The sequence below is a fragment of the Anomaloglossus baeobatrachus genome, chromosome 4, assembly GCF_048569485.1.
Source record: "Anomaloglossus baeobatrachus isolate aAnoBae1 chromosome 4, aAnoBae1.hap1, whole genome shotgun sequence".
NCBI classification, from domain to species: Eukaryota; Metazoa; Chordata; class Amphibia; order Anura; family Aromobatidae; genus Anomaloglossus; species Anomaloglossus baeobatrachus.
This window is the reverse complement of record NC_134356.1, coordinates 620,040,867-620,066,397: the sequence shown is the minus strand read 5'-3', so window position 1 is coordinate 620,066,397 and position 25,531 is coordinate 620,040,867. Positions and strand designations below refer to the sequence as shown.

The 25,531-nt window shown below is 47.6% G+C and overlaps 1 protein-coding gene across 3 annotated transcripts in view; it reads right to left on the bottom strand.

Moving 5' to 3' along the window:
* Nucleotides 1-5,716: 5,716 nt before the first annotated feature.
* Nucleotides 5,717-25,531, bottom strand: part of LOC142304172 (melanin-concentrating hormone receptor 1-like) — a 31,986-nt gene continuing 12,171 nt past the window's right edge. For all 3 annotated transcript variants that reach the window (XM_075346275.1, XM_075346277.1, XM_075346276.1), the window contains exon 4: nucleotides 5,717-9,725. In XM_075346275.1, coding sequence (XP_075202390.1) covers nucleotides 9,509-9,725 — 217 coding nt within the window. In that variant the 3' untranslated portion in view covers nucleotides 5,717-9,508. The remainder of the gene's footprint in view (nucleotides 9,726-25,531) is intronic.

Genomic DNA, 25,531 nt, shown 5'->3' with positions numbered 1-25,531 from the left:
ACTCATGACCTGGTGTATCGAGTTCACAAAATATGGGGTAAGATGGTAGAACAATCATTGCCACAGGCTTATCGCAGGTTGGTAATGGACCTGGCCTATCCACACATACTTAGCGGACCCTTGGGCCATAAGGAAACCCTGGACTAAATTCTGCAGCGGTTTTAGTGGCCCAGGGTCTACGAAGAAGTAAAACGGTGCTTTGATTCCTGTCCATTGTATCAGGCGACAAGTCCCCAGCCACAATTTCGAAGCCCCTTGGTACCTCTGCTGATTATAGAGGTACCAATAGAGATAATCAGATAATGATAGCTTTGAAACCTAGAGAGAAATAGAGAAAATTAAATAACTTATTCAGTGGAATGAATAGGCTATAGTTCAGGGAACTAGGTAATACAGAATTAAATGTCTTATTCAGAGGAGGGAAGAGGATGTAGTTCTGGGAACTAGGGTTAGTCCACAGCTAGGGTGAGAAGGCTACAGGAATAAAAAGCTCCTTGTTCACGTTAAACTAACGAGATAAAAATGTAATAGAGAATTAAGATTTTTGTTTGTTTTATCTTGTTTTTTTCTATGTGATATATGTATATATTTAATTTTTGTTAAGTTGTATAAGGTGATAAATCAATGTCTCAGTGTATGTTATATGAACAATGTCTTAGACGTTTTCAGGGACTGACTGGTTCGGTTGCTGTGTGAATTACGTATTAACTGACTGATACCACAATTTGTATTGTGATCCATCAAGGATTTCTGAATGTTAATTGTCTGAAGGACTGAAAGAGAACATGTGTGTATAAGTGGCAGATGGATAAGACAACCTTGTCTAACAACCTCCTCACGGCAGGAGAAATAAGCACTTCTCTCTACTCAGCCCACAGCAGAGCAGAGAGAAGTGCGCAGAAGCGCAACTGAGGCCTCTGTGTGGTTGACGTGTCATCCACACGTAGCTGGGAAGGAGGATAACAATCACAAGTAAATAGGAGGCGCCGGACTGAGGCCAGCGACGCCCATCGCAACCGGCAGCTCCACAGGTAACTACAATAAAATATGTTTTTGTTACGTTATACAGATCTGCCTGGGCTCTTATATACAGTTTTCCTGAATGCTGTATATAAGAGCTCACTGGATGTGGCCGCAGCTTATAGGGGTAATGCTGGTGACAGGTTTCCTTTAATGATGTAAATCACCCTTCCTTTATCTAAACAGAGGTGGGCTTGTAATACAGGAGGACATATCAATTTGCAGATGTGACAAAAAGCTGGAGAGGTCACGCAGACACCCCACCGCTGTCCTTAAATCTATGATGAAACAACACCTCGCAGCCCCACCCTGACGTCTCTAATTTGTCCAAGCCACACAATATGTCCTCATCACTTCTGGCAACACGTGACATTCCACACCCCCAAGAGGTACGTAAGGTCACTGACACCCCCTGTCCACGTGGGCATGGGAAGACATGGGGAAGGAGACAGAGTGGGCTATGCACAATCTCTGGCATGACACCCCACTCACTTACAACCTTGACAGGCTGACAAACCCTTTTCACTAGTCCCAGTGAAGCAGGGCTTGGTCAGTCCATTTGTCTGCCACCAGTTCCTTGTTAGATAAAAGTCTGGTCTGTTAGCAGGATTATAGCGGACCAGAAACCAGCCCAGGTAGCATGTAATACTAAGACGAGCACACGGTCATGGGATTCATGGATCGAGGTAAAAGGACAACCCAGTGCTAAATTATATATTTAATCGCCGGAAGGGCACACTAGATAAAACAATATTTAAACAATTAATTTGCAGATATATATTGGTCAGTAATACAGTTACAAGTAAGATATAGGTGTAAACAGATATACGATGAACCAGTTACCTTGTTCCATATGATTAAGCCTGGTGCTGGCTCGGCACAGGGGAGGGGCTGTGGAGCCACTGGTTTCCTTGGGACTCCCCACACGTTTACTGGATGTGACCTTTCTGAGAAGAATCTCCTTCAAAATGTTTGCTTTGGTTTTTAATAAATGTAGCGGGGTGGGGGTCCCCCAGGACGACAAAGAGTCAGTGACCCAAAAAGTCCAATCAACATCAGTTTATTTACCGCTGCTGCACAGGAATATACGTCTTTCAGGATACATCCAGGCTATATACAGTCCATAGGTTACCACGTCACACAGGTACCCGCTGCCGTAGGAGTCGGTCTTACTGCACCCCGTACTGCTTTTCAGAGAGCCCCACAGACCTGTGTTATCACACCACATGGGTCTGAACTCCTTTCAGCTTCTTGCTCTGCAGCTTACAAAAGCAACTCTGCCCCACCCAGGCCTTTGCAAAGAGCTTTTAGGGTATGTGCGCACGTTGCTTTTTACCTGCTTTTTACCTGCTTTTTTGCTGCTTTTTCTTCTGCGCTGTTTAATGCCAAAATGGATGTGTTCTTCTATTCAAGCAAAGTCTATGGGAATTTGGGTTTCTTGTTCACACTATGTTGTTCAAAATGCTGCCTTTTTGTGGCAGAACTTTGGTGAAAAACTCAGCTTTGCAGTGCAAAACCCCAATGGCAAAAACAATTGACATGTTGCTTCTTTGAAAAGCTGAGTTTTTGACCAAAGTTCTGCCACAAAAAGGCAGCATTTTGAACAACATAGTGTGAACAAGAAACCCAAATTCCCATAGACTTTGCTTGAATAGAAGAACACATCCATTTTGGCATTAAACAGCGCAGAAGAAAAAGGAGCAAAAAAGCAGGTAAAAAGCAGGTAAAAAGCAACGTGCGCACATACCCTTAAACGAGAACTGTGGCCATGAGCCACCTGCATAACCTGGCCTGGAGGTTACTGGACTGACCACTATGTAGGGCTCTAATATGTTTCTGTACGCATTCTGGGAGATACGTACCGTCCGTCACATATCAATGGACCCACTATCTCACATAACCCATGTACCTCCCACATACCTGGTGACCTATGACAGGACTGGACGTGCCTTCAGGTTCCAAAAAATTATGAAATGGCAACAGCTTTCCTCCTATCCTCCTGATACGCATGTCCCACAATTAAGGCAACATATGTGTGATGTGCGTCCCGCTGTCCTGAGGCTACAAATATGCCATATTTGTGGGAGCTACACACACTCCAATTTTGTAACTTTTACCCCATAGCCAGGCTGTCTGAGGTCCCCTTTGAAGCTTCTCCGAAGCTAGCACTCACTTCCCAAGCTGAATTACTTATGTCACCAGGCGGTCTGCGGTTGTCAGGCTACTTGTTCCTTTCTTTGATTAATTTTGTTACCTACCATTTGTTCTGGGATCTTGGTATTGGATTTCTATCCTGTCTTGGTGACCTCTGGATACAGGTCAGGATGTTTATAAATACCGGTATGTACCATTGGCATGTATGAATATAACATATTCTCCACAACAGACATAAAAGCAGTTTAATAAAAAAATCTCATCTTTATTTCGAAACACACCGCAACAAAATAATTTCCACAGAGAACAATGAGAAATAGTTTCCAAATTGATGTACGGAAGATGTGTTAGGGGCTTGGTAAGGCAAGATGGCTTCTTTTACTGTGCACATATGATCTCATACATTCACATCTCTTCTACTGTAGATCCCTACAATACATTGTGAGCTCAGCGGGTATTTCTCATTTGCTGCGGAGACCTTTAGTGATCAAGTGCAATCTGCAGGGGGAGCTGTCTGCAAGTGTTTCATTCCGTAACAGCGCCACCACAGGGGAAATGATGCATTACCATGGTTCTCATTGACACTAATTAGCACAGCCAGGCTCCAGAGAGAGATGCTTTTAGTAACTGCATTGTGCTTTGGGTTATTGAACGAGATTCCCAGTAAGGGCTACCTTTAGGACGCTCGAAAGGGGCATTCTAGTTGGAAGAAGTTATCACCTATGCTGCAGATAGCTTTTAGCGCTGTAGGTGACCACTGGGACCCTAAGCAACATCCAGAAGAGTGCACTTTTATCCCGGATAGAATGGAGCACAGACATGGTGGCATTCATTCGCTATGGGACTGTAGAGTGCTGTATTCAGCTTTCTATAGGATATGAATGGAGCACAAGTAAAGCATGCACACTCCATTTCAATGGGGATAGAAATGCCCGATTCTAGTGACTGTGGGGGTCCTAACTGTCGAACCTCAATTGATCTAGAAGTAGTCACCTATGTATTGGAATACACCTTTGAAGAGGTTGTTCCATGTAGATATTTGCTGTACCTTCTATCAATAGTATAGATGATTACTAAGTAATCCTGGAGGTCACAATATGTCCATTCTTGTACCTTCTATCAATAGTATAGATGATAACTATGTAATCCCTGGAGGTCCTGATATGTCCGTTCTTTTTTATTCTGGTGGACCTTGAATGTGGCTTGGTCCTTCATCATACATAACTGCTGCTGTTCCATCGAGTGTCAATGGGACTGGTATAGGTAGTCGAGTCCGGCACAATGTCAGTCCCTCAGACATGAATGGAATATCAATGGTCGATAGTAACTATATCACTATATACCGTATATATGGAGTGAGGAGGAACAAGGGGAATAGGACCCATGTTCTCATGTTTGGTTGAGGTCTCAGCAGTAGGCCTCCCTGCGATGAGACATTTGTCACCTCTCCTGTGTTCAGATATCATGTTTTACAATACTTATAGCTATGTGTTTATTAGGTTTTCCTAATGCAGGACTGTGGCACATAGGACACTGTATGCTTAGAGCAAAGTTAGGCTATGTTCACATTTCCGTTGTTTTGCATCAGTCACCTGCGTTACTTAACGCTTGTGACTGATGCGTTGTACAACGGGTGAGCTGTCAGTCACTTTTTATGTCTACACACATTGGGATACTCAGTCGTTAAAACACACAGCAGTCTTTGCAGAATATTCACATTTTTCTTTTTTTTACTTCTTATTATTTTAATACATACTGTTTTCACACATGGTGGAGATCCCCTTTATAATGAAATATTTCCTCCAAACTTATTTGTAAGAGCCCCACAAAGGTTTCCATTACCGTAGATGTTGCCTATTACTGCACCATCTTAGATACATTATCGTAGTAAACATTGCTGACTTTTTAGCTGTAACTCAATTATCCTATAAGCTAATGATGTGGTTGTCTTTTTGGCACTGAGCGCAGTACAGAAAGAACATCATTAGAGATCCATCAGACCTTATAGGATTATATAGTAGAATGAAAATTATACATGCAGTAAAGCTTTGTTCACATTATTACCTTTTAGGCTGTGTTCATATCTACATTTGTAGCCCACAGCACAAATCAGATTTCAACTAGATAAGCATACTATGTTATCTAAAATGTCGGATATCATTACTCCATTATAGTCAATGGTGTTCATCTGGTTACACCAGCATCTTACATCTAAGGCTGCTTTCACACTGCATCATTACCTACGTTCACTGGTTCCATTGGGGCTTCCATCCGAACCCTCCCCCGCAAAATGGGTTTCAGATGCAAGTGCCAATGGGCCATTGACTATAATGAAGCAGATGGAGTCACCGTGTGCTCTGTCTTGCGTCATTTTCAGGCGTATAAGCTTCTGCAGGCAGACACCCTGACGTAGTAGACTGCATCTGGGTGTCCGTCTGCAGAATGCATATACGCCTGAAAATGGAGCAATACAGAGGACACGGTGACTCCATCTACACCATTATAGTCAATGGCCCAGTCGGTGCATACGTCTGAAACCTGTTTTGCGGGGGGGTGCGGAGGGAAGCTCTAACAGGACTACTGAACGCAGGTAATAACGCAGTGTGAAAGCAGTCTAAGGAATCACCGCTAAAAGCAAAAACCATGAAGCCACTGTTGTCGGAGCTAAACAGAAACCATGAAGCCAGTGTGAATGGAGAGAAACAAAAACTATAAAGCCAGTGTGAACGGAGCAATATAAAAACCATGAAGCCAGTGTGAACGGAGCAATATAAAAACCATCAAGCCAGTGTGAACGGAGCAATATAAAAACCATCAAGCCAGTGTGAACGGAGCAATATAAAAACCATCAAGCCAGTGTGAACGGAGCAATATAAAAACCATCAAGCCAGTGTGAACGGAGCAATAGAAAAACCATCAAGCCAGTGTGAACGGAGCAATACAAAAACCATCAAGCCAGTGTGAACGGAACAATACAAAAACCATCAAGCCAGTGTGAACGGAGCAATACAAAAACCATCAAGCCAGTGTGAACGGAGCAATACAAAAACCATGAAAAAACCATGAAGCAAGTGGAGCTAAACAAAAACCATGAAGCCAGTGTGAATGGAGCAATACAAAATGTGTTTGATTTGCTTCAAGAAGTAGGATCAGGCGCAAGGTTTATATGTCGGTTGTTGTTTTTTGTTACCGCGGACTCACACAGGGCTGGATTGGGTTAGACCCACAAAGCGGTAGAGTGTCTTTAATGAACACTGTTTGCGATTTGATTTTACTTTAGACGCATTGCATTAAAAAAAAATAGTGGCTGTAAAGCTGACAGTACAAACCCCTTGCCATGGGTGTGCATCTTTGTAGCCTGTTATTCTGGTAGTTGAGCCTTTGAGCGCCGTACTGAAAAATGTCAACGGAGGTAAAAAATAATTATCATTCGAATTAGAGAGACAGCAGATTCTGTCTAATCGATGAGGCACAGAAGGTTAATGAACCACGTTAGGTTTTTTGTGCATATACACACTGAACAGAAATATAAACACACAACTCTTTTGTTTTTTTGTTTTCACTCCCATTTTTCATGAGCTGAACTAAAAGATCTAAGACTTTGTCTATGTAGATAAAAGGCCCGTTTCTCTAAAATATTACTTATAAATTTATCTACATCTGTGTTAGATTCCCCGGATGCCCCCCAATACTGTAAAACGTCACATTTTACAGTGGCACTTTATTGTGGCCAGCCTAAGGCGCACCTGTGCAATAATCCTGCTGTGTAATCAGTATCTTCATATGCCACACCTGTGAGGGGGATGGATTATCTTGGCAGAGGAGAAATGCTCACTAACACAGATTTAGACATATATGTGAACAATATTTGAGAGAAAAGGGCCTTTTGTCTCCACAGAAAAAGTCTTAGATCTTTGAGTTGAGCTCATGAAAAATGGAAGCAAACGTGCTGAGTTTATATTTTTGTTTGGTATAGTCTACTGAAAATGTCCGGTGAGCTTTAAAGGGATAATCTAACGTCAGATATTTAGGACATGACTTGATTATAAGTGTGGTGCCACCTATAGGACCCTATGTATAAAGAATAAGGATTCTGTGTCACCCATTGTGTTAAAAAAGGATTTGTCCAATACAAACAAGTTAGCATCTATCCACTGAAGTGTTGATCAGTGGAGGTCTGTCACGCTAGGTATGGGGAAGTACCAAGCAAACGGCGAAACGGAAGGGAAACTCTGTGCCTAGGGAAACAGAAGATGTTGACCCCTGACCAAACCTACTGCTGGTCCTTGGGGTCCCTCACCTTCCTAGATAGGTTCCACACCTATGCACTGAGCCGGATACCGGACCCTAGGTATCCCTAGTGCTGGGCCCTAACTAGGGAACAGATGGGATTAGCTCTTCGTCAACCCCACTAGACACTAAAGAAGACAACAAGGAGGACACACTGGGGGAAAATGCATGAACTACTTATCCACAGATGACTCAAGCAGAAAGCTCAGCAAAATAACAGCATCCACACAACAGCTGAGTACAAGCCACCTGCTTGCAACCAGAGCCTGAATTAACTGAATAATATAACCAGCATAAGTCCAGGGAAGATGGGAGTATTTAAGCACTAGGAGAATACTGATGATCAGCAGCTGGACAGGAGTTTAGCTCCCCTGGGTCCTAAAGGGGAAGAGATGAAAATCCAGCAGGAAAGTTATCTAGTACAATGAATATGGACAGCAGGAACAATGAAAAGTCAGGGAGCATTCTGCACAGCCAAACACTGTGACCTTCTATTGCCAGAAACCACATGACTGTCTGATACCCGTAACAAGGTCCGACTGCTCAGCAGAACGGAAACTTTTAGCCCAGTAAGATTGGAGAGGCGGTGCACATCCTGAACCATTTTTCTGGCAGCCTCATAGGGAATGAATTGAGCAACGGTTGGAAATCCAACCTGCCGCACCATCTTGTAACAGGGATAAAACTTCTCCATCAGGAATAAAATTTTCTTGATCTGTTGATCAGGACCCAGTGGATCGGCACAAACTGATCAGCCAGTCATCACTAACCCTATGGATAGGTGATAACTTGTTTACACTGGACAACCCCTTTAAGACTAAAATAAGCTAGAAAAGATCATTGTGGGAACCTAACCTTACAGGTCTCAGAAATTGGCAACACAAACCCATATTTATTTATTTTTACAAATTTCTGAATCATGTTACCCGAATATTTTTGCAATGCAATGTCATGAAAACTAAAAACTAAACCAAATGTTACTACTTGTTTTAGCTGTCAAAATCAATCAAAAGTCATGTGAACAAAGCCTTAGTGCAAATACATTCCCTGCCCGTCCTCTCTCATCTGAACAAGGTATTCTTCATTTTTAAGCTAAAGCGGGCTTTACACGCTATGAGATAGCTACAGCGATCTCGTTGGGGTCACGGATTTTGTGACGCACATCCGGCCGCTGTAGCGATGCCGTTGCGTGTGACACCTATGAGCGATTTTGCATCGTCGCAAAAACGTGCAAAATTGCTCATCGGTGACATGGGGGTCCATTCTCAAATATCGTTACTGCAGCAGTAACGAAGTTGTTCCTCGTTCCTGCGGCAGCACACATCGCTCCGTGTGACACTGCAGGAACGAGGAACCTCTCCTTACCTGCCTCCCGGCCACAATGCGGAAGGAAGGAGGTGGGCGGGATGTTCGTCTCGCTCATCTCCGCCCCTCCGCTTCTATTGGGCGGCGGTTCAGTGACGCTGCTGTGACGTCACTGTGACGCTGAATGAACCGACCCCTTAGAAAGGAGGCGGTTCGCCAGTCACAGCGACATCGAAGGGAAAGTAAGTCCGTGTGACGGGTCCGGGCGATGTTGTGCGACACGGGTAGAGATTTGCCCGTTTCGCACAACCGATGGGGGCGGGTAGCCATACTAGCGATATCGGTACCGATATCGCAGTGTGTAAAGCGGCCTTAAGTCTAAGATTATGATTAATGATTGTGCCGTTATAGATCTCTGTACAGAAAATATACCACTACTATATCATCTCAAGGTACCATTTGAAAAAAAGGATATTGATAACCAAGCGTCAGAGCTTTAACACAGTGATTTCCAAACAGGGGCTCTACAATTGGTGCCAAACTACAACTTCCAGAATGGTTTGATAGCTGTAGGTGGTCAATGATGCTGGGTGTTGTAGTTTGTCCAACAGTCACAAGTTGCACATCACTGTAGTAAACCCGACATATAGCAACTAGGAAGACATTTACTCGGATTTCACTGTGGCACAGCTAGCACTTCAGTCATCATCCTCCCAAAAATACATAATTCCAGCAGATATTATAAGATGCTGCTTTCATCCCGAATTCCAAGGCTGATCCTGGTGTTTTCAGTGATTGAACATGGCGGGGTCTCCAGGTGAATAGTCCTCCTCCGGTGTTGAGGCGCACAATATCCATCTATAGGAGGACTGTTGATAGCAGAGCTTGGACCATTGTTCGGTAAGGTTGCAATCGGCCAAAACCCAGCCCAACGGCGGAAGAGGAATCGGCAACAGCTGTAATTAGAAAGGAGGCAATTAATATAACAGCGTACATCTGCCAAGTGTATGCCAATGGACACTCTTGCAAAATGTTGGCTAATAAAGCATATAAAGCTACTGACACTATAGAGATATGTAAATCAGCTCACCCACAGAAAGAAGAAAAACGGTCTATGAAAGTATGAAGGTGCCACCTATTGGCAGTACCTACACTATAGCTCGAAGTGTGAGTATTATAACATGATGAAGGAAATTGGCCAAACCCAAAGTCTCCCCCAAAAGGTAATGACTGCACGGATGAGCAGCCAGAACCTTGGCAAAGCTGTCAGCAGTTGGATGTCTCTCTAGGTCTCCAATATTTTGTTTATGATTTTAGGGGCCCTTTGCACACTACGGTATCACAGGTGCGATGTCGAAAGTGACGCACATCCAGCATCGCTCTCGAAATCGTAGTGTGTAAATCGTTTTAACTACGATTACCGAGCGCAAAAACGTCGGTATCGTATGATCGTTCTAGTGTCGGTCATTTTCATTATTTTGGCTGCAGCGACGGTATGGTGTTGTTCCTCATTCCTGCGGCAGCGAGGAACATCTCCTGCCTGCGTCCTGGCTATAATGCGGAAGGAAGGAGGTGGGCGGGATGTTTACGTCCCGCTCATCTCCGCCCCTTCGCTTCTATTGGCCGTCTGCCGTGTGACGCCACACGACCCGCCCCCTTAGGAAGGAGGCGGGTCGCTGGCCAGAGCGACGTCGCAGGGCAGGTGAGTGCATGTGAAGCTGCCGTAGTGATAATGTTCGCTACGGCAGCTATCACCATGATATCGCAGCTGCGACGGGGGCGGGGACTATAGCGCTCGGCAGTGTGCAAAGGGCCCCTTAGTCATAGTAAGCTACACATTGTCCTAGATAGGTCACAAGTCTGTCAGGTCACCTACCTTTTTGGTAAGGGGCAGGCAGTGTTTTAAACACATAATTAATAGGCCTAAAACTAGATTCAAGAATTTGCACCAAAATGGGCCAAAATATATTTGAAATATATTATTTATATATATATATATATATATATATATATATATATATATATATATATATATAATTGCCTCAGTCTGTCTGTCTGTCTTGCTCCAAAATGACGTCATTACAGTGACAACCGTCGCATTGGCTGCTCGCCTCAGCACCCCCGCACACATTGGTCGCTCAGCCCAGCCCCGCACACATTGGCCACTCGGCTCAGCCCCGCCCCACGCACACATTGGCCGCTTGGCTCAGCTCCGCCCCACGCACACATTGACAGCTTGCCTCAGCCCCACCCCCCGCACACATTGGCCGCTCGCCTCAGCCCAGGGGTGGGATTCGGGCGAACCTGTTGTTAAAATAACAGCCAGTTCGACGAATCAGCGTCGGCGATCCAGTTCCCTGTATTCATTTGTATCAGCGTCTTTAAAACGCCGATACAAATTAATCCCCGTACTTCCGTGCACGCCGCACTTCCGGGTTCAGTGGAGCCAGTTTGCTCTCTGACCCGGCGTCCGGCAGCGTGGTGAGATTACCTCACCATACTGCCGCCTGTTAGCGTCAGTGTGCAGAGTGCCCCATGGACGCTGCAGGGGAGAGGAGGCCACATGGACGCTGCAGGGGAGAGGAGGCCACATGGAGCCCCCCCCCCACACACACATTGGCCGCTCGGCTCAGGCCCCCGCACACAGTGGGCACCTATGCACCTCCCCCCAGGACTACTCCACCTATTAGACACGCCCCCAGGACTACTTCACCTATTAGACACCTCCCACCCAGGACTACTACTCCTATTATACTCCTCTCTCCCCAGGACTACTACTCCTATTATAATCCTCTCCCCCAGGACTACTCCTCCTATTATTCTCTCCCCCCAGGACTACTCCTATTATACTCCTCTCCTCCTCTCCCCAGGACTACTCCTCCTATTATACTCCTCTCCCCCCAGGAGTACTCCTCCTATTATATTCCTCTTCCCCCAGGACTACTCCTCCTATTAACTCCTCACCTCCAGGACTACTCCTCCTATTATACTCCTCACCTCCCAGGACTACTCCTCCTATTATACTTCTCTCCCCCCAGGACTACTCCTATTATACTCCTTTCTCCCCAGGATTACTCCTCCTATTATAGTCCTCCTATTATACTCCTCTCTGAGGGGTGCGCAGCATGGGGGATGGAGCACGATGGGGGGTGCACAGCATAGGGGATGGAGCACGATGGGGGGTGCGCAGCATTGGGGGGGTGGAGCACAATGGGGGTGCACACCTCCCCCCAAAACACACACACCGCCACACATGCACCGCACAACACACCACACACACACTGGGAACCACAAACACCGCCCTACACAGACACCCACACACACAGACAACGCATCACACACACAACACCCAACACATAAAACACCACGCACACGCAAACACCGCGGCACACACAGACAAATATACACACACACCGCGCAACACACACACACTGCACAAAACATACCTCACCCCAAAACACACGCACGCACCCCACACACACCCACACACAAACCGTGCAACACACACAACACCACACACACACAACGCTACAGACACACAGCGCTCCACAAACAACGCAACACACAAACACCGCTCTCACACACCCCCACACCCAGAACATTTACAGCGCCCTACACAAACAGTTGGCAACTACACACAACATCTACTGTATACAGTATATATATATATATATATATATATATATATATATATATATATATATATACAGTTAGGTCCAGAAATATTTGGACAGTGACACAATTTTCGCGAGTTGGGCTCTGCATGCCACCACATTGGATTTGAAATGAAACCTCTACAACAGAATTCAAGTGCAGATTGTAACGTTTAATTTGAAGGTTTGAACAAAAATATCTGATAGAAATTGTAGGAATTGTACACATTTCTTTACAAACACTCCACATTTTAGGAGGTCAAAAGTAATTGGACAAATAAACCAAACCCAAACAAAATATTTTTATTTTCAATATTTTGTTGCGAATCCTTTGCAGGCAATCACTGCCTTAAGTCTGGAACCCATGGACATCACCAAACGCTGGGTTTCCTCCTTCTTAATGCTTTGCCAGGCCTTTACAGCCGCAGCCTTCAGGTCTTGCTTGTTTGTGGGTCTTTCTGTCTTAAGTCTGGATTTGAGCAAGTGAAATGCATGCTCAATTGGGTTAAGATCTGGTGATTGACTTGGCCATTGCAGAATGTTCCACTTTTTTTGCACTCATGAACTCCTGGGTAGATTTGGCTGTATGCTTGGGGTCATTGTCCATCTGTACTATGAAGCGCCATCCGATCAACTTTGCGGCATTTGGCTGAATCTGGGCTGAAAGTATATCCCGGTACACTTCAGAATTCATCCGGCTACTCTTGTCTGCTGTTATGTATGTCATCAATAAACACAAGTGACCCAGTGCCATTGAAAGCCATGCATGCCCATGCCATCACGTTGCCTCCACCATGTTTTACAGAGGATGTGGTGTACCTTGGATCATGTGCCGTTCCCTTTCTTCTCCAAACTTTTTTCTTCCCATCATTCTGGTACAGGTTGATCTTTGTCTCATCTGTCCATAGAATACTTTTCCAGAACTGAGCTGGCTTCATGAGGTGTTTTTCAGCAAATTTAACTCTGGCCTGTCTATTTTTGGAATTGATGAATGGTTTGCATCTAGATGTGAACCCTTTGTATTTACTTTCATGGAGTCTTCTCTTTACTGTTGACTTAGAGACAGATACACCTACTTCACTGAGAGTGTTCTGGACTTCAGTTGATGTTGTGAACGGGTTCTTCTTCACCAAAGAAAGTATGCGGCGATCATCCACCACTGTTGTCATCCGTGGACGCCCAGGCCTTTTTGAGTTCCCAAGCTCACCAGTCAATTCCTTTTTTCTCAGAATGTACCCGACTGTTGATTTTGCTACTCCAAGCATGTCTGCTATCTCTCTGATGGATTTTTTCTTTTTTTTCAGCCTCAGGATGTTCTGCTTCACCTCAATTGAGAGTTCCTTAGACCGCATGTTGTCTGGTCACAGCAACAGCTTCCAAATGCAAAACCACACACCTGTAATCAACCCCAGACCTTTTAACTACTTCATTGATTACAGGTTAACGAGGGAGACGCCTTCAGAGTTAATTGCAGCCCTTAGAGTCCCTTGTCCAATTACTTTTGGTCCCTTGAAAAAAAGGAGGCTATGCATTACAGAGCTATGATTCCTAAACCCTTTCTCCGATTTGGATGTGAAAACTCTCATATTGCAGCTGGGAGTGTGCACTTTCAGCCCATATTATATATATAATTGTATTTCTGAACATGTTTTTGTAAACAGCTAAAATAACAAAACTTGTGTCACTGTCCAAATATTTCTGGCCCTGACTGTATATATATAACAAAAATCATACATTAACTACACAATAAATTCTAGAATACCCGATGCGTTAGGGCCACCATCTAGTATTTATATATATATATATATATATATATATATATATATATATACCTAAACTGGCAGCTAGTTTTACTCCTCAAACCTTTTTAACTTCTTCCTGTCAACTTTTTTAATCCCTTCCTGTTTTATGCCATACATGTGCACCGGATGTCATGTGCTAGTGTATGATACTGCACCTACTTCCAACAGCAGCGATCAGATCTGGCTCTGATCGCTGCTGTTTAACCACTAAAGGGGGCTTTACATGCTGCAATATCGCTAACGATTTATCGTCGGGGTCACGGTGTTTGGAACGCACATCCGGCGTCGTTAGCGACATCGCAGCGTGTGACACGTACGAGCGACCTACATTGATCGCAAAAGTGGTAAAAATCGTTGCTTTTGAGAGGTCGTCCAAACACCAAATATCATTGTCTGGTGAGTAACGATGTTGTTCGTCGCTCCTGCGGCAGCACACATCGCTATGTGTGACACCGCAGGAGTGACGAACATCTCCTTACCTGCCTCCACCGGCAATGAGGAAGGAAGAAGGTGGGCGGGATGTTACGTCCCGCTCATCTTCGCCCCTCCGCTTCTATTGGACGGCTGCCGTGTGACGTCGCTGTGACGCCGCACGACCCGCCCCCTTAGAAAGGAGGCGGATCACCGGCCAGAGCGACGTCGCAGAGCAGTTACGTTTGTGTGCCGGGGGTTAGCAATGTTGTGCGCTACGGGCAGCGATTTGCCCGTGACGCACAACCAACGGGGGCCGGTATGCTCGCTAGCGATATCGGTACCGTTATCGCAGCCTGTAAAGCCCCCTTTACAGTAAATGCTGCTGTCAATCACATTGGTATTTAAGGGGAATGTGTCATAAGATAGTGACCAATTGCTTTAATCATGATTTTATGTTAAAAGGCATTTGTCAGTGGAATCAACCCTCGTCCTAAGCCATCTATATGGGCATGTAGGTCATAGGGAGAGGAATAAAATGATACCTTATGATCATATCTGCAATTCAATGTATTATTAAAGAGAAATCCACATTTTCCTTATATGTAAATAAGCCGTTAAGAACTATGGGCCAGACACAGAGCTCCCTGAAAATCTCCCTCTAGGGCTTATTTTAAATGAAAGGAGGCTTACCAGTGGGAGACATGTCAATCAGGAGAGCAGACAGTCAGTTATTACATGCCAGAACTTTAGAAAACAGAAATGGACTGCACATCCAAAAATCATACATTGATCTAATGTCGCGGGCGGAGGAGGGGACGCTGCGCTCTCCCACTGCTCGGGTCCGGCTGCCACTGCTGCTGCGGCCTGCTGCTGCTCGGTGGCTCGAGCGATGGGCTGGATCCCGGGGACTCGAGCGGCGCTCCTCGCCCGTGAGTGAAAGGGGTTTGGTTTTTGGGATAGTTTATTGTCCGTGACGCCACCCACGGTTGTGCTGATTGTATGGACACCACCGCTGCTCTGTATGGGGATCCCGGGAGCGGTGACAGGGAGCAGCAAAGTTGTTGGTTCTCCCCTCCGTGGGTAGTTGTCCCGGGGCCCAGTGGTGAGGTGGGGGATGCTGGATGGCAGAGCCGGTGCAGGGCTTGGTGGAGTGCAGGGACGCGGGGGCAGCGCTGTGCCTCACGGCACTGTGGTACTCACTCAGCCTGAGACGGTGACACAGTTCTCGGTAAAACACACGGCTGGAAAGACGGTTCCCACGGACGGCTGCTGTTGCTTTTCCCCGGTAGTTGACGGTGACGGTCTCTGTCCCTGCACCTAATGAAATGTTGGTAGCGATGGGTTCCCACCGGTAACCCGCTCCCCGGCTTGGATATGGGCCGGAGGAGCCCCTCTTTGCCCGCAGGCGCTGGCCCTGAGAAACTGGTGCCTTGGCGGTGGCGGTGTCTCTCTCTAACGGTTGGACTGTTGCCTTCAATCGGGACTTGGTTGTTGGGAGACCCAGAGGTCCCCTTGACTGACGGATTTGGCAAATTCACGGCGACTCCTAGCCTTGCCGGGATCCGAAAGGCCCCTGCCAATGGTGCTGGCTCCTCTTCGTATACCACTCCGGTACCGCCGGGCCACCACCCGTCCACGGTCCTTTCGGCAACCTCCAAGCAGCCTCTCCTGCAGATGGTCACCGCCGTCTGCTGACCTTGCTGTTCTCAGTCCGGGGCACACACCCGGACCAACTTCAGGCTTTCTCGACTGTCACTTTCCCTTCCACTTTTTACTCCTCTCTCCTGCTCCTCTACCACTTCACTCCAACTTCACTAACTGTTCTCTTCACTGCTAAAACTCATCTGCCTGGTTTTCCCGCCTTCAGGGCTGTGAACTCCTCGGTGGGCGGAGCCAACCACCTGGCCCACCCCCTGGTGTGGACATCAGCCCCTGGAGGAAGGCAAGAAGGATTTTTGTGTAGCTTTGGTGTACCTATCCGGGGTGTAGGGTGTGGTGGTGTTATGACCTGTGACCCCTGGCTTGCCCAGGGCGTCACACTAATGCAGCTGGAACTTATGGAAGGTGAGTTTCTCCTTTCACTTGGTGTGGGTGCTGTGTGTCGACCATTGTTGCTGTGGTTTTGTTTGTGGGGTGGTGTGTCCTGGAGTCATGGGGACTCAGCCTTAGGGGTACTTTGCACGCTGCAACATCGCTACTGCGATCTCGTCGGGGTCAAATCGAAAGTGACGCACATCCGGCGCCGGTAACAACGTCGCAATGTGTAAAGCCTAGATGCGCTGATAAACGCTCTCAAAAGCGTCGTAAATCGGTGATCTGTGTAGTGTCGGTCATTTTCATAATGTCGCACTAATAGCACATCCGACATCGTTAGAGATGCCGACAGTGTGACACCTCCGAACGACTGTTAATGAGCAAAAATACTCACCTTATCGTTGCTCGTTCACACGTCGTTCATTTCTATAATGTCGTTCCTCCTTCTGCGTGCCGGTTGTTCGTTGTTCCCGAGGCAACACACATCGCTCCGTGTGACACCCCAGGAACGATGAACACAGCTTACCTGCGTCCCTCCGGCAATGAGGAAGGAAGGAGGTGGGCGGGATGTTACGTCCCGCTCATCTCCACCCCTCCGCTTCTATTGGGCGGCCGCTGTGTGACGTCGCTGTGACGCCGAATGTCCCTCCCCCTTCAGAAAGAGGATGTTCGCCGCCCACAGCGACGATGTTAGGGAGGTAAGTACGTGTGATGGGGGTTTAACGACTTTGTGCGACACAGGCAATGAATTGCCCGTGATGCACAAACGACGGGGGTGGGTGCGATCACACGATAAATCGTTACATGTAACGCCGCCTTTAAACCATGGGTGCTATGGGGCACCAGGTCACCCATCCTGCTAGTGGAGCACAGACGTTACAGTGGCACAATGCCGCAAACTTTAAAGGGTGCTTTACACGCTGCAACATCGCTAGTGATTGCTAGCGGTGTCGCGAGTGATAGCACCCGCCCCCATCTTTGGTGCAATATGTGCTGATCGCTGCCGTAGCGGCCACGTAGCTACGGCAGCGTCACACGCTCATTCCTGTTCTACGACGTCGCTGGAGACACCGAACAATCCCTCCTTCAAGGGGGAAATGCGTTCAGCGTCACAGCGACGTCACAAAACGGTCGCCCAATAGAAGAGGAGGGGAGGAGATGAGCGGCCGGAACATGCCGCCCACTTCCTTCATTCCTCATTGCCGGTGGACGCAGGTAAGGAGATGTTCGTCGTTCCTGCGGTGTCACACACAGCGATGTGTGCTGCCGCAGGAACAACCAGCGGCATGCCCCACCAAAGATATTTTGAAAAGCAGCGATGTGTCAACATTTAACGATTTTTGACGTTTTTGCGATCGTTGATCGTCGCTCTTTGGTGTCACACGCTGCGATATCGCTAACGACGCCGGATGTGCGTCACTAACGATGTGACTCTGACGATATATCGTTAGCGATGTCGTAGCGTGTAAAGCACCCTTAAGACTATAAAAAGTTAGGGACCCACTGAGAGGCCCCATGTGACATGGTAGTGGGTTTCATACAGTCTGATTAGAATGTTAAACTAAAAATGTCTGAATTTTTGCCTAGCGGCATTAGATCAATACATGATTTTTGGATGTTCGATCCATGTCTTTCTCTAGAGCTATGGTATATTTTCAGTCATTACATGTCTCACATTAGTGACTCCCCCTTTCATTTAAAATAATTTCTGGAGGCAGACTCTCGGGGAGAGCTATGTCCGGCCCATAGATCTTAACAGCTAATTTACATATAAGAAAAACATGAATTTCTCTGATATAAGACATCGGACCGCAGATATCAAGGTATTATGTTATTGAATTTTCTATGACCTGCATGGCCATATAGATGGCTTAGAAGGGTTGATCCTACTGACAGTTTCCCTTTAAATGTATCTTTCAGTCATTACGGCAAAAGGTTTTTTTTCCCCCCCGTATCACAATCTATAGTTAAAAATAAAAATGAAAAATCTTGCATTTAAGTACAGGGGTGAGCATAGTAATGGCTTTCTAACCCTGAATCTGTCACAAGTCTCAAATGCAAAGAGACAGCTGTGAGAGTCTAGGGGAGTGTAGCCCCTACTGAGTATGTTGCTTCCCTGCTTCCTGTATGTGTTGCAATATAGCCTTAAGGTACTGGCTCATAAGCAGGGCATAATGGTTTTGCCCGGACCCCCCCCCCCCACCTCCCCCCGCTGCCTGAGCTAAGTTGGTCTGATCGGGCTCTGGGGAAGGAGAAACAGGAAATGACAAGGGGATTTCCAGTTCGTGCTGAGAGAAGGCAGAGAATGGAGAGACAGAATCCGGCCTGCTAGAACTCCGTGCCTGATGAGCCCAGCTGTCCAGTGTGGTCAAGAGGAGAGTCATTCATCGCTTTTCTACAGCGGAGAGAGCACCTTCAGCCTGATTATCCTCGGAGCGAATGTTGTGGACGGGCGCCAGCCTGCTGCAAGGGGCTGCTCGGTTCGTTACTGTGGCTCAAGTGGTAGCCGGACCCAGGCTTGTGTGGCCGTCCGTCCTCACAACCATAGGAAGGGTGTATTTACAGGGGAAACGTTTGTCAGTGACGCCACCCGTGGGTTGCCGTGAGGGTTGGTAGCACCGCCGCTGCCTGGATATGGGACGCCCGGGGCTGATGGAGTGGGGCATCAGGATGGTATCCCCTTCACGGGTAGGGGAGGTGTTGTCCCGGGGCCCAGGTGTACGGGGAAGGATGTTGCGGAGAGTGTCATGTAGGGCTGGACCTGTCAAGAATGGTTTACTCACAGTTCCAAAGAAGTTCACACAGAGTCCAGTGGTAAACTAAATTGCCATTGACCGGTAACCTCTGGCGGGTGTATTCGGGTTCCATACCCTGGTACAGCAAACAGGGGTCCCTTCCTCCTGCACTCAGTGTTTGTGTCTTCAACAGGACAACTCCACTTGAAATGGGGAAGTGTACTCTCGTTAACTTTGTATGTTGGGAGCTGTGGGCCGCGAAATCTGACGCGTGGGATCTCTGTGGGTTCTGGCGGACACCCTATCCCCCGCGTTGGGTTTGCTGGTGGGACAAGACGTGGAATCTTGTCCCCGGCTGGCTAATTGACAAGGGGCTTGAAACCTTCCTCGCCCTGGGGTCCAGGCACCCCGACTGTGCACGGCCTCCAGACCGGATTCCCGCTGTCGGCACCGGCAGGCTACAATCCTGCCCTGGTTCACTTAAGATCTCCCGCGACCGGATCTCCGTCGCTTGTGGCCCTGTCTGCCGACTGCCACCTAGTCAGTAGTCCGGTAGTCCAGGGGCTCTAACCCCTGACTCCGCTGTCACTCCACACTCCTCTCACTTCCTGTCTCCGCACTGAACTCAACTCTCTTGTTCCCTCCCAGGACACCTCAGGACCCCTAGGTGGGCGCTGCCATCCACCTGGTCCCGCCCACTGGTGTGTCCCTATTGTCATGGGGGGTGACTAGGCTTTGCTGGCTGGTGTTATGTACCTGGGTGTGGGTTTGTGTTGGTATGCCAGGGAGGATGGAGTCCTGCACCTGGAAGATCTGTGCACTCTCTGTGACAACCTGGTTTTGCCAGAGCGTCACACGAACAAGTCCTGCGGACGGATCCATGTGTGAGTACCCGGGTACGACGATGAGGAAATCAGGATAGGCCTCCATAGTGAGAGTGCGGTATCCGCATGGCCCCTTTTAGTGGAGGCCAGTCAGGTAGTGGATAGAACAGGATGTGCATAACGTTGTATTGCTAGTTGTATTTTCTTTGTTCATTGTACTAGTTGTGGCAATCTGACCTTGCTGCCTCAGCTAAAATATACAAGACTGTAATTTGATTCTTCATTTTTACACTTGTTTCCCTATTCTCCTTATCTTCAGCTGCGCGGAAGAGTATATTTGTCTCTCTGTTCAATAAACATCCTTCTCTGGTTTACCCGTTAAGTCTGTCTGATTCTGTGACTTGCTCAGCAAAGCGAGAGCCCTCAGTCCATCGCTTCAACAGTACCCCCTCTTTTAATGAGAGGCCTCAGGAGTCAGGACTCTCAAGATGGAATCCATACTATGTGTTGTTCAATTCGCATGTGAACAGACTCTTACGGATACCAGTAACGCATGCAGGCTCCCGAGACACCACACATCTCCTAAGCGCTGACCTGGGAAAACCTGTTGTGAATGTCAGTTATGCTTTGGCTGCTGGGAGGCTCCCTCTTGTGGCCAGGAATGGTTTGGACATAGATCAGGTGTGTTGAGCAATGGGCGTTTCCATTGCTAACTCTCTGCTTATTTAAATCCTAGTCTGATAGCAGGCTATGCCGGATGTCAGTTGTTCTTTGTTCACCAGCCTGCTTCATTCTGCTCCACACCACATCTACCCCAGATAAGTGCTTTGCTCTTTATTTGTTGTTTGGTTCTTTTACTCTTATCTGAGTTTGTCATTTGCTGTGGTTGTTTTCAGTTTATTTGCATGCAAGGATTTTCCCTCTCAGTTGCTTAGCTGGGAAACTCCCTGCAGTTTTGTTTGGAGTATAGCTCCTTTAAGTCCATGTGTTTGTGGCTTTTTAAATTTGTAATGATTCTTGTTTTCTGTTCATTGGTATGACAAGAGCGCCTGGTATAGGATGGAGTGCAGATCGAGCGATCTGAGGGCCTTTTTGTACTATCAGGAATTTGGAATTTTGCAGGGTTTTTCTCTGGCCACCATCAGCCCCTTTCCTGTCCTTTCCTATTTTAGTCAGTTGGGGCCTCACCTTTTGCTAATCCTATCATCTATCTGTGTATTGTGTTTTCCTATATCACCGCAGTCTTTGAATGTGGGGGGCTTGCTATTCTTTGTCTATTTTCGGAGGCAGAGAGTTATTCATCTTTCCTTCCTTTAGGATAGCTAGTTCTCCGGCTGGGTTCAGCGGTGCACAGGATGTTAGTTCACCCCTCGGCTACTTCTAGTGTTGATGGTTAGTAAGGGGATGGCGGCCAGATTAGTTGCCAATGCTCTTGTCACCTTTTACCAATGAGTTATGGTGGTCTTCCATGGTTCCGGATCATAACAAAAACCATTATGAGTGTTAAGTATCGGGGGTAGCTCCAGCCGAACGGCCGCAGGACTGGTAATGTCCGCAACACAATATGGACCAAGACTTTGGGAGCCCCTAGCCCCTGACGCACATTTCCACACGATGTTATTAGTAAAAAACCATTAAAAGATCATTCACACACAGGTCCGGATCTGGACGTTTATTTCCTTTCATGCGTTTAGAAACTGGCAAACTCCCCAAAGGACCAGCAACAGAAATAATGTAGCATCCACGGGGTAAGCAATATGAGAAGCCCGCGAAAAAGCCGTTTTTGATATCTTACACTCAGGATAAACCAGAGGAGAGGGGAAAAAAATCCCCTCTTTGACCTGGAAAAACCTTGACTAGCAAAGAGGGGAAAATGAAGGAAATGTACACGCTCTGGTCACATTCCTCCAAATGACCAGGGGAATGCGTTTTTTTGATAGATGTACTCTTTTTGGGATAGATGGACAAACCCGAATGTAATGACCCTTGAGACCACAGTAACAGCACAACTCCATCCCACAGCGAGCTACAAGAGATCTAGTAGGAGGGGAGACACCCTCCAACTGCATGGGTTTGTCCATCTGTACCTGTGAGACTTAGGGTAGCTTCACACTTAGCGATGCAGCAGCGATCCGACCAGCGATCTGACCTGGTCAGGATCGCTGCTGCATCGCTACATGGTCGCTGGTGAGCTGTCAAACAGGCAGATCTCACCAGCGACCAGTGAACAGCCCCCAGCCAGCAGCGACGTGCAAGCGACGCTGCGCTTGCACGGAGCCGCCGTCTGGAAGCTGCGGAGACTGGTAACTAAGGTAAACATCGGGTATGGTTACCCGATGTTTACATTAGTTACCAGCGCACACCGCTGTGTGTGCAGGGAGCCGCGCACACTGAGCGCTGGCTCCTTGCTCTCCTAGCTACAGTACACATCGGGTTAATTAACCCGATGTGTAATGCAGCTACATGTGCAGAGAGCAGGGAGCCGCGCACACTGCTTAGCGCTGGCTCCTTGCTCTCCTAGCTGCTGTACACATCGGGTTAATTAACCCGATGTGTACAGCAGCTACATGTGCAGAGAGCCGGAGCCGGCAGCACAGGCAGCGTGAGAGCTGCGGAGGCTGGTAACTAAGGTAAATATCGGGTAACCACCTTGGTTACCCGATGTTTATCTTGGTTACAAGCTTACCTCAGCTGCCAGACGCCGGCTCCTGCTCCCTGCTCGCTTCATTTGTCGCTCTCTCGCTGTCACACACAGCGATCTGTGTGTCACAGCGGGAGAGCGCCTTTGAAGAAAACGAACCAGGGCTGTGTGTAATGAGCAGCGATCTCGCAGCAGGGGCCAGATCGCTGCTCATTGTCACACACAGCGAGATCGCTAATGAGGTCACTGCTGCGTCACAAAAAGCGTGACTCAGCAGCGATCTCGGCAGTGAGCTCGCTGTGTGTGAAGCACCCCTTAGTCCTGAGCAAGAACTACGTGGAACCAGGTCCTACTTGGTCTCTCCTTGAGGCATCTACTCACCCTTATAGCTAGGGACATGGCCTGAGAGAATTGACACCTGAAAGCCAGATCGTTCCATTGGGTGTCTGTGGCCCATCTCCGATACTCAGAGCAATACTCCTCAGCCAGCCATGCCCCTTGTTGGAGACTATGGACATTTGATTCCGCAAGAGAGATGCCGTTGGGATTACCATTGACCAGGGCCAGAGCCGCAAAAAACTTATAACCGACTGTAAAGCCAAATAATTTGTCAGCAGAGAGAAGGCCCAGGACTGGGGATCTCCCTGCAACAGGGAGACTACAACACCCACTCGCTGTTCCTCACTCCATGAGGAACAAAGGTAGAGCTTAAAATATAATTTACAATCTCCTTCAAAAATCCTGAGCTTGTCACGCCCCCCAGAAAACCTGTATGGGAGGGCAACATTAGGTTCAGGCTGTGATTGGGCCATGACCAGCTGACCCGCCACATGCTGCAGATGTTGCACAGCCTTAGGCGGGCTTTGCACACTACGACATCGCAGCCCGATGCTGCGATGCCGAGTGCGATAGTGCCCGCCCCCGTCGCAGCAGCGATATGTGGTGATAGCTGGCGTAGCGAAAGTTATCGCTACGCCAGCTTCACACACACACTCACCTGCCGTGCGACGTCCCTGTGGCCGGCGACCCGCCTCCTTGTTAAGGGGGCGGGTCGTGCGGCGTCACTGCGACGTCACACGGCAGGCAGCCAATCAGAGCGGAGGGGCGGAGATGAGCAGGATGTAAACATCCTGCCCACCTCCTTCCTTCCGCATATCCTACGGAAGCCGCAGTGAGGCCGGTAGGAGACGTTCCTCGCTCCTGCGACTTCACACACAGCGATGTGTGATGCCGCAGGAGCGAGGAACAACATCGGACCGTCGCGTCAGCGTAATCATGGATTACGCCGACGCTGCACCGATGATACGATTACGACGCTTTTGCGCTCGTTAATCGTATCATCCAGCCTTTACACACTGCGATGTCGCATGCAATGCCGGAAGTGCGTCATTTTCAATTTGACCCCACCGACATCGCACCTGCGATGTCGCAGTGTGCAAAGTGCCCCTTAGTCCGCATCTCCACCACCTCTTGTGATAAGAGTCTGCAGCCTGTGGGCCAATGCAGCAGTCTAAGCCATATGGGCTCAGAAAAAAATGTTTGGGCTGGTTATTATTTCACAGATTTCACAGGGAAATATGCCACACAATGCAACACACAATGCAACACACAACACAAGGGGTACACTGGGGACACTTTAACAACGGTGGGCCCTAGTGTAAGTGAGAGGGAAAAATGGACAAATACTCCATTTACTGTACCTGCAACTCCAGTCCCTATACAGGTTCGTCACCTGTCGCCGAGCAGGAACATGAAGCCCTGAGTGACCCTACAATAGTGCTGACTAGCGAGTGGACAGGTAAGGGATGCTAGTCCCACTGCTACACTAAAACAACACACAAGGAAAGAAAGACAGACGGGTTGGAAACACACCAACAGACTGCTGCAGTTAGCACCAAGACTGCAGCCTACAAAGCAACTTTTGAAGAGGGTTCCACCAGCTCCTTCGAATTCCAGGCCAAGCATCCAAATGAGAGTACCCGGCACCCTCTGCTGGGAGCAGAGGGTATATAAAGGTACATGGAGAGGTCCCAAACCAGAAACACTTGGGATGGTAATGAGAATGCTTGTTGGCAAGGAATACTGACATTAACCCTCTCCTCCCCAAAGGAAATGAAACTACATTTAACTACAGGGGTGAGCATAGTAATGGATTTCTAGCCCTAAATCTGTCTCAAATACAAAGAGACAGCCGTGACACTCTCCTACCTGAGGTAGAGAGGGCTAGTAATATGATGCAATACCAAAAGGCCCTAGCTGAACAATTCATACAAAAATTTCCCATCTGACAATGCTGACGGCAGATGTCATAGTTCCTTTGGGAATCAACAAGGAGAGATGAGGAAGACACACACAAGGTGTAACAGAGGCACAGGAGCACAAAGGTCTGGGATAGTTTCATTAGATCCTCCTGGCACCCGGTGTCACACCTCCACTGATCAGATATTGATGGCCTATCCTAAAGATAAGCCATCATAAAAATGTTGTGACCAACCTCTTTAGGCCTAAGCCACGCGGCATGAAAATCGGAGCGAGTGGATGCGATGTTTTATCCCGTTCCACTCGGACCAATATTAGCGTATGTCCCAGCACACATGAGCGATTATTTTCTCAGCCCTAATCGGACCAAGAAAACAATCGCAGCATGCTGCGATTGTAA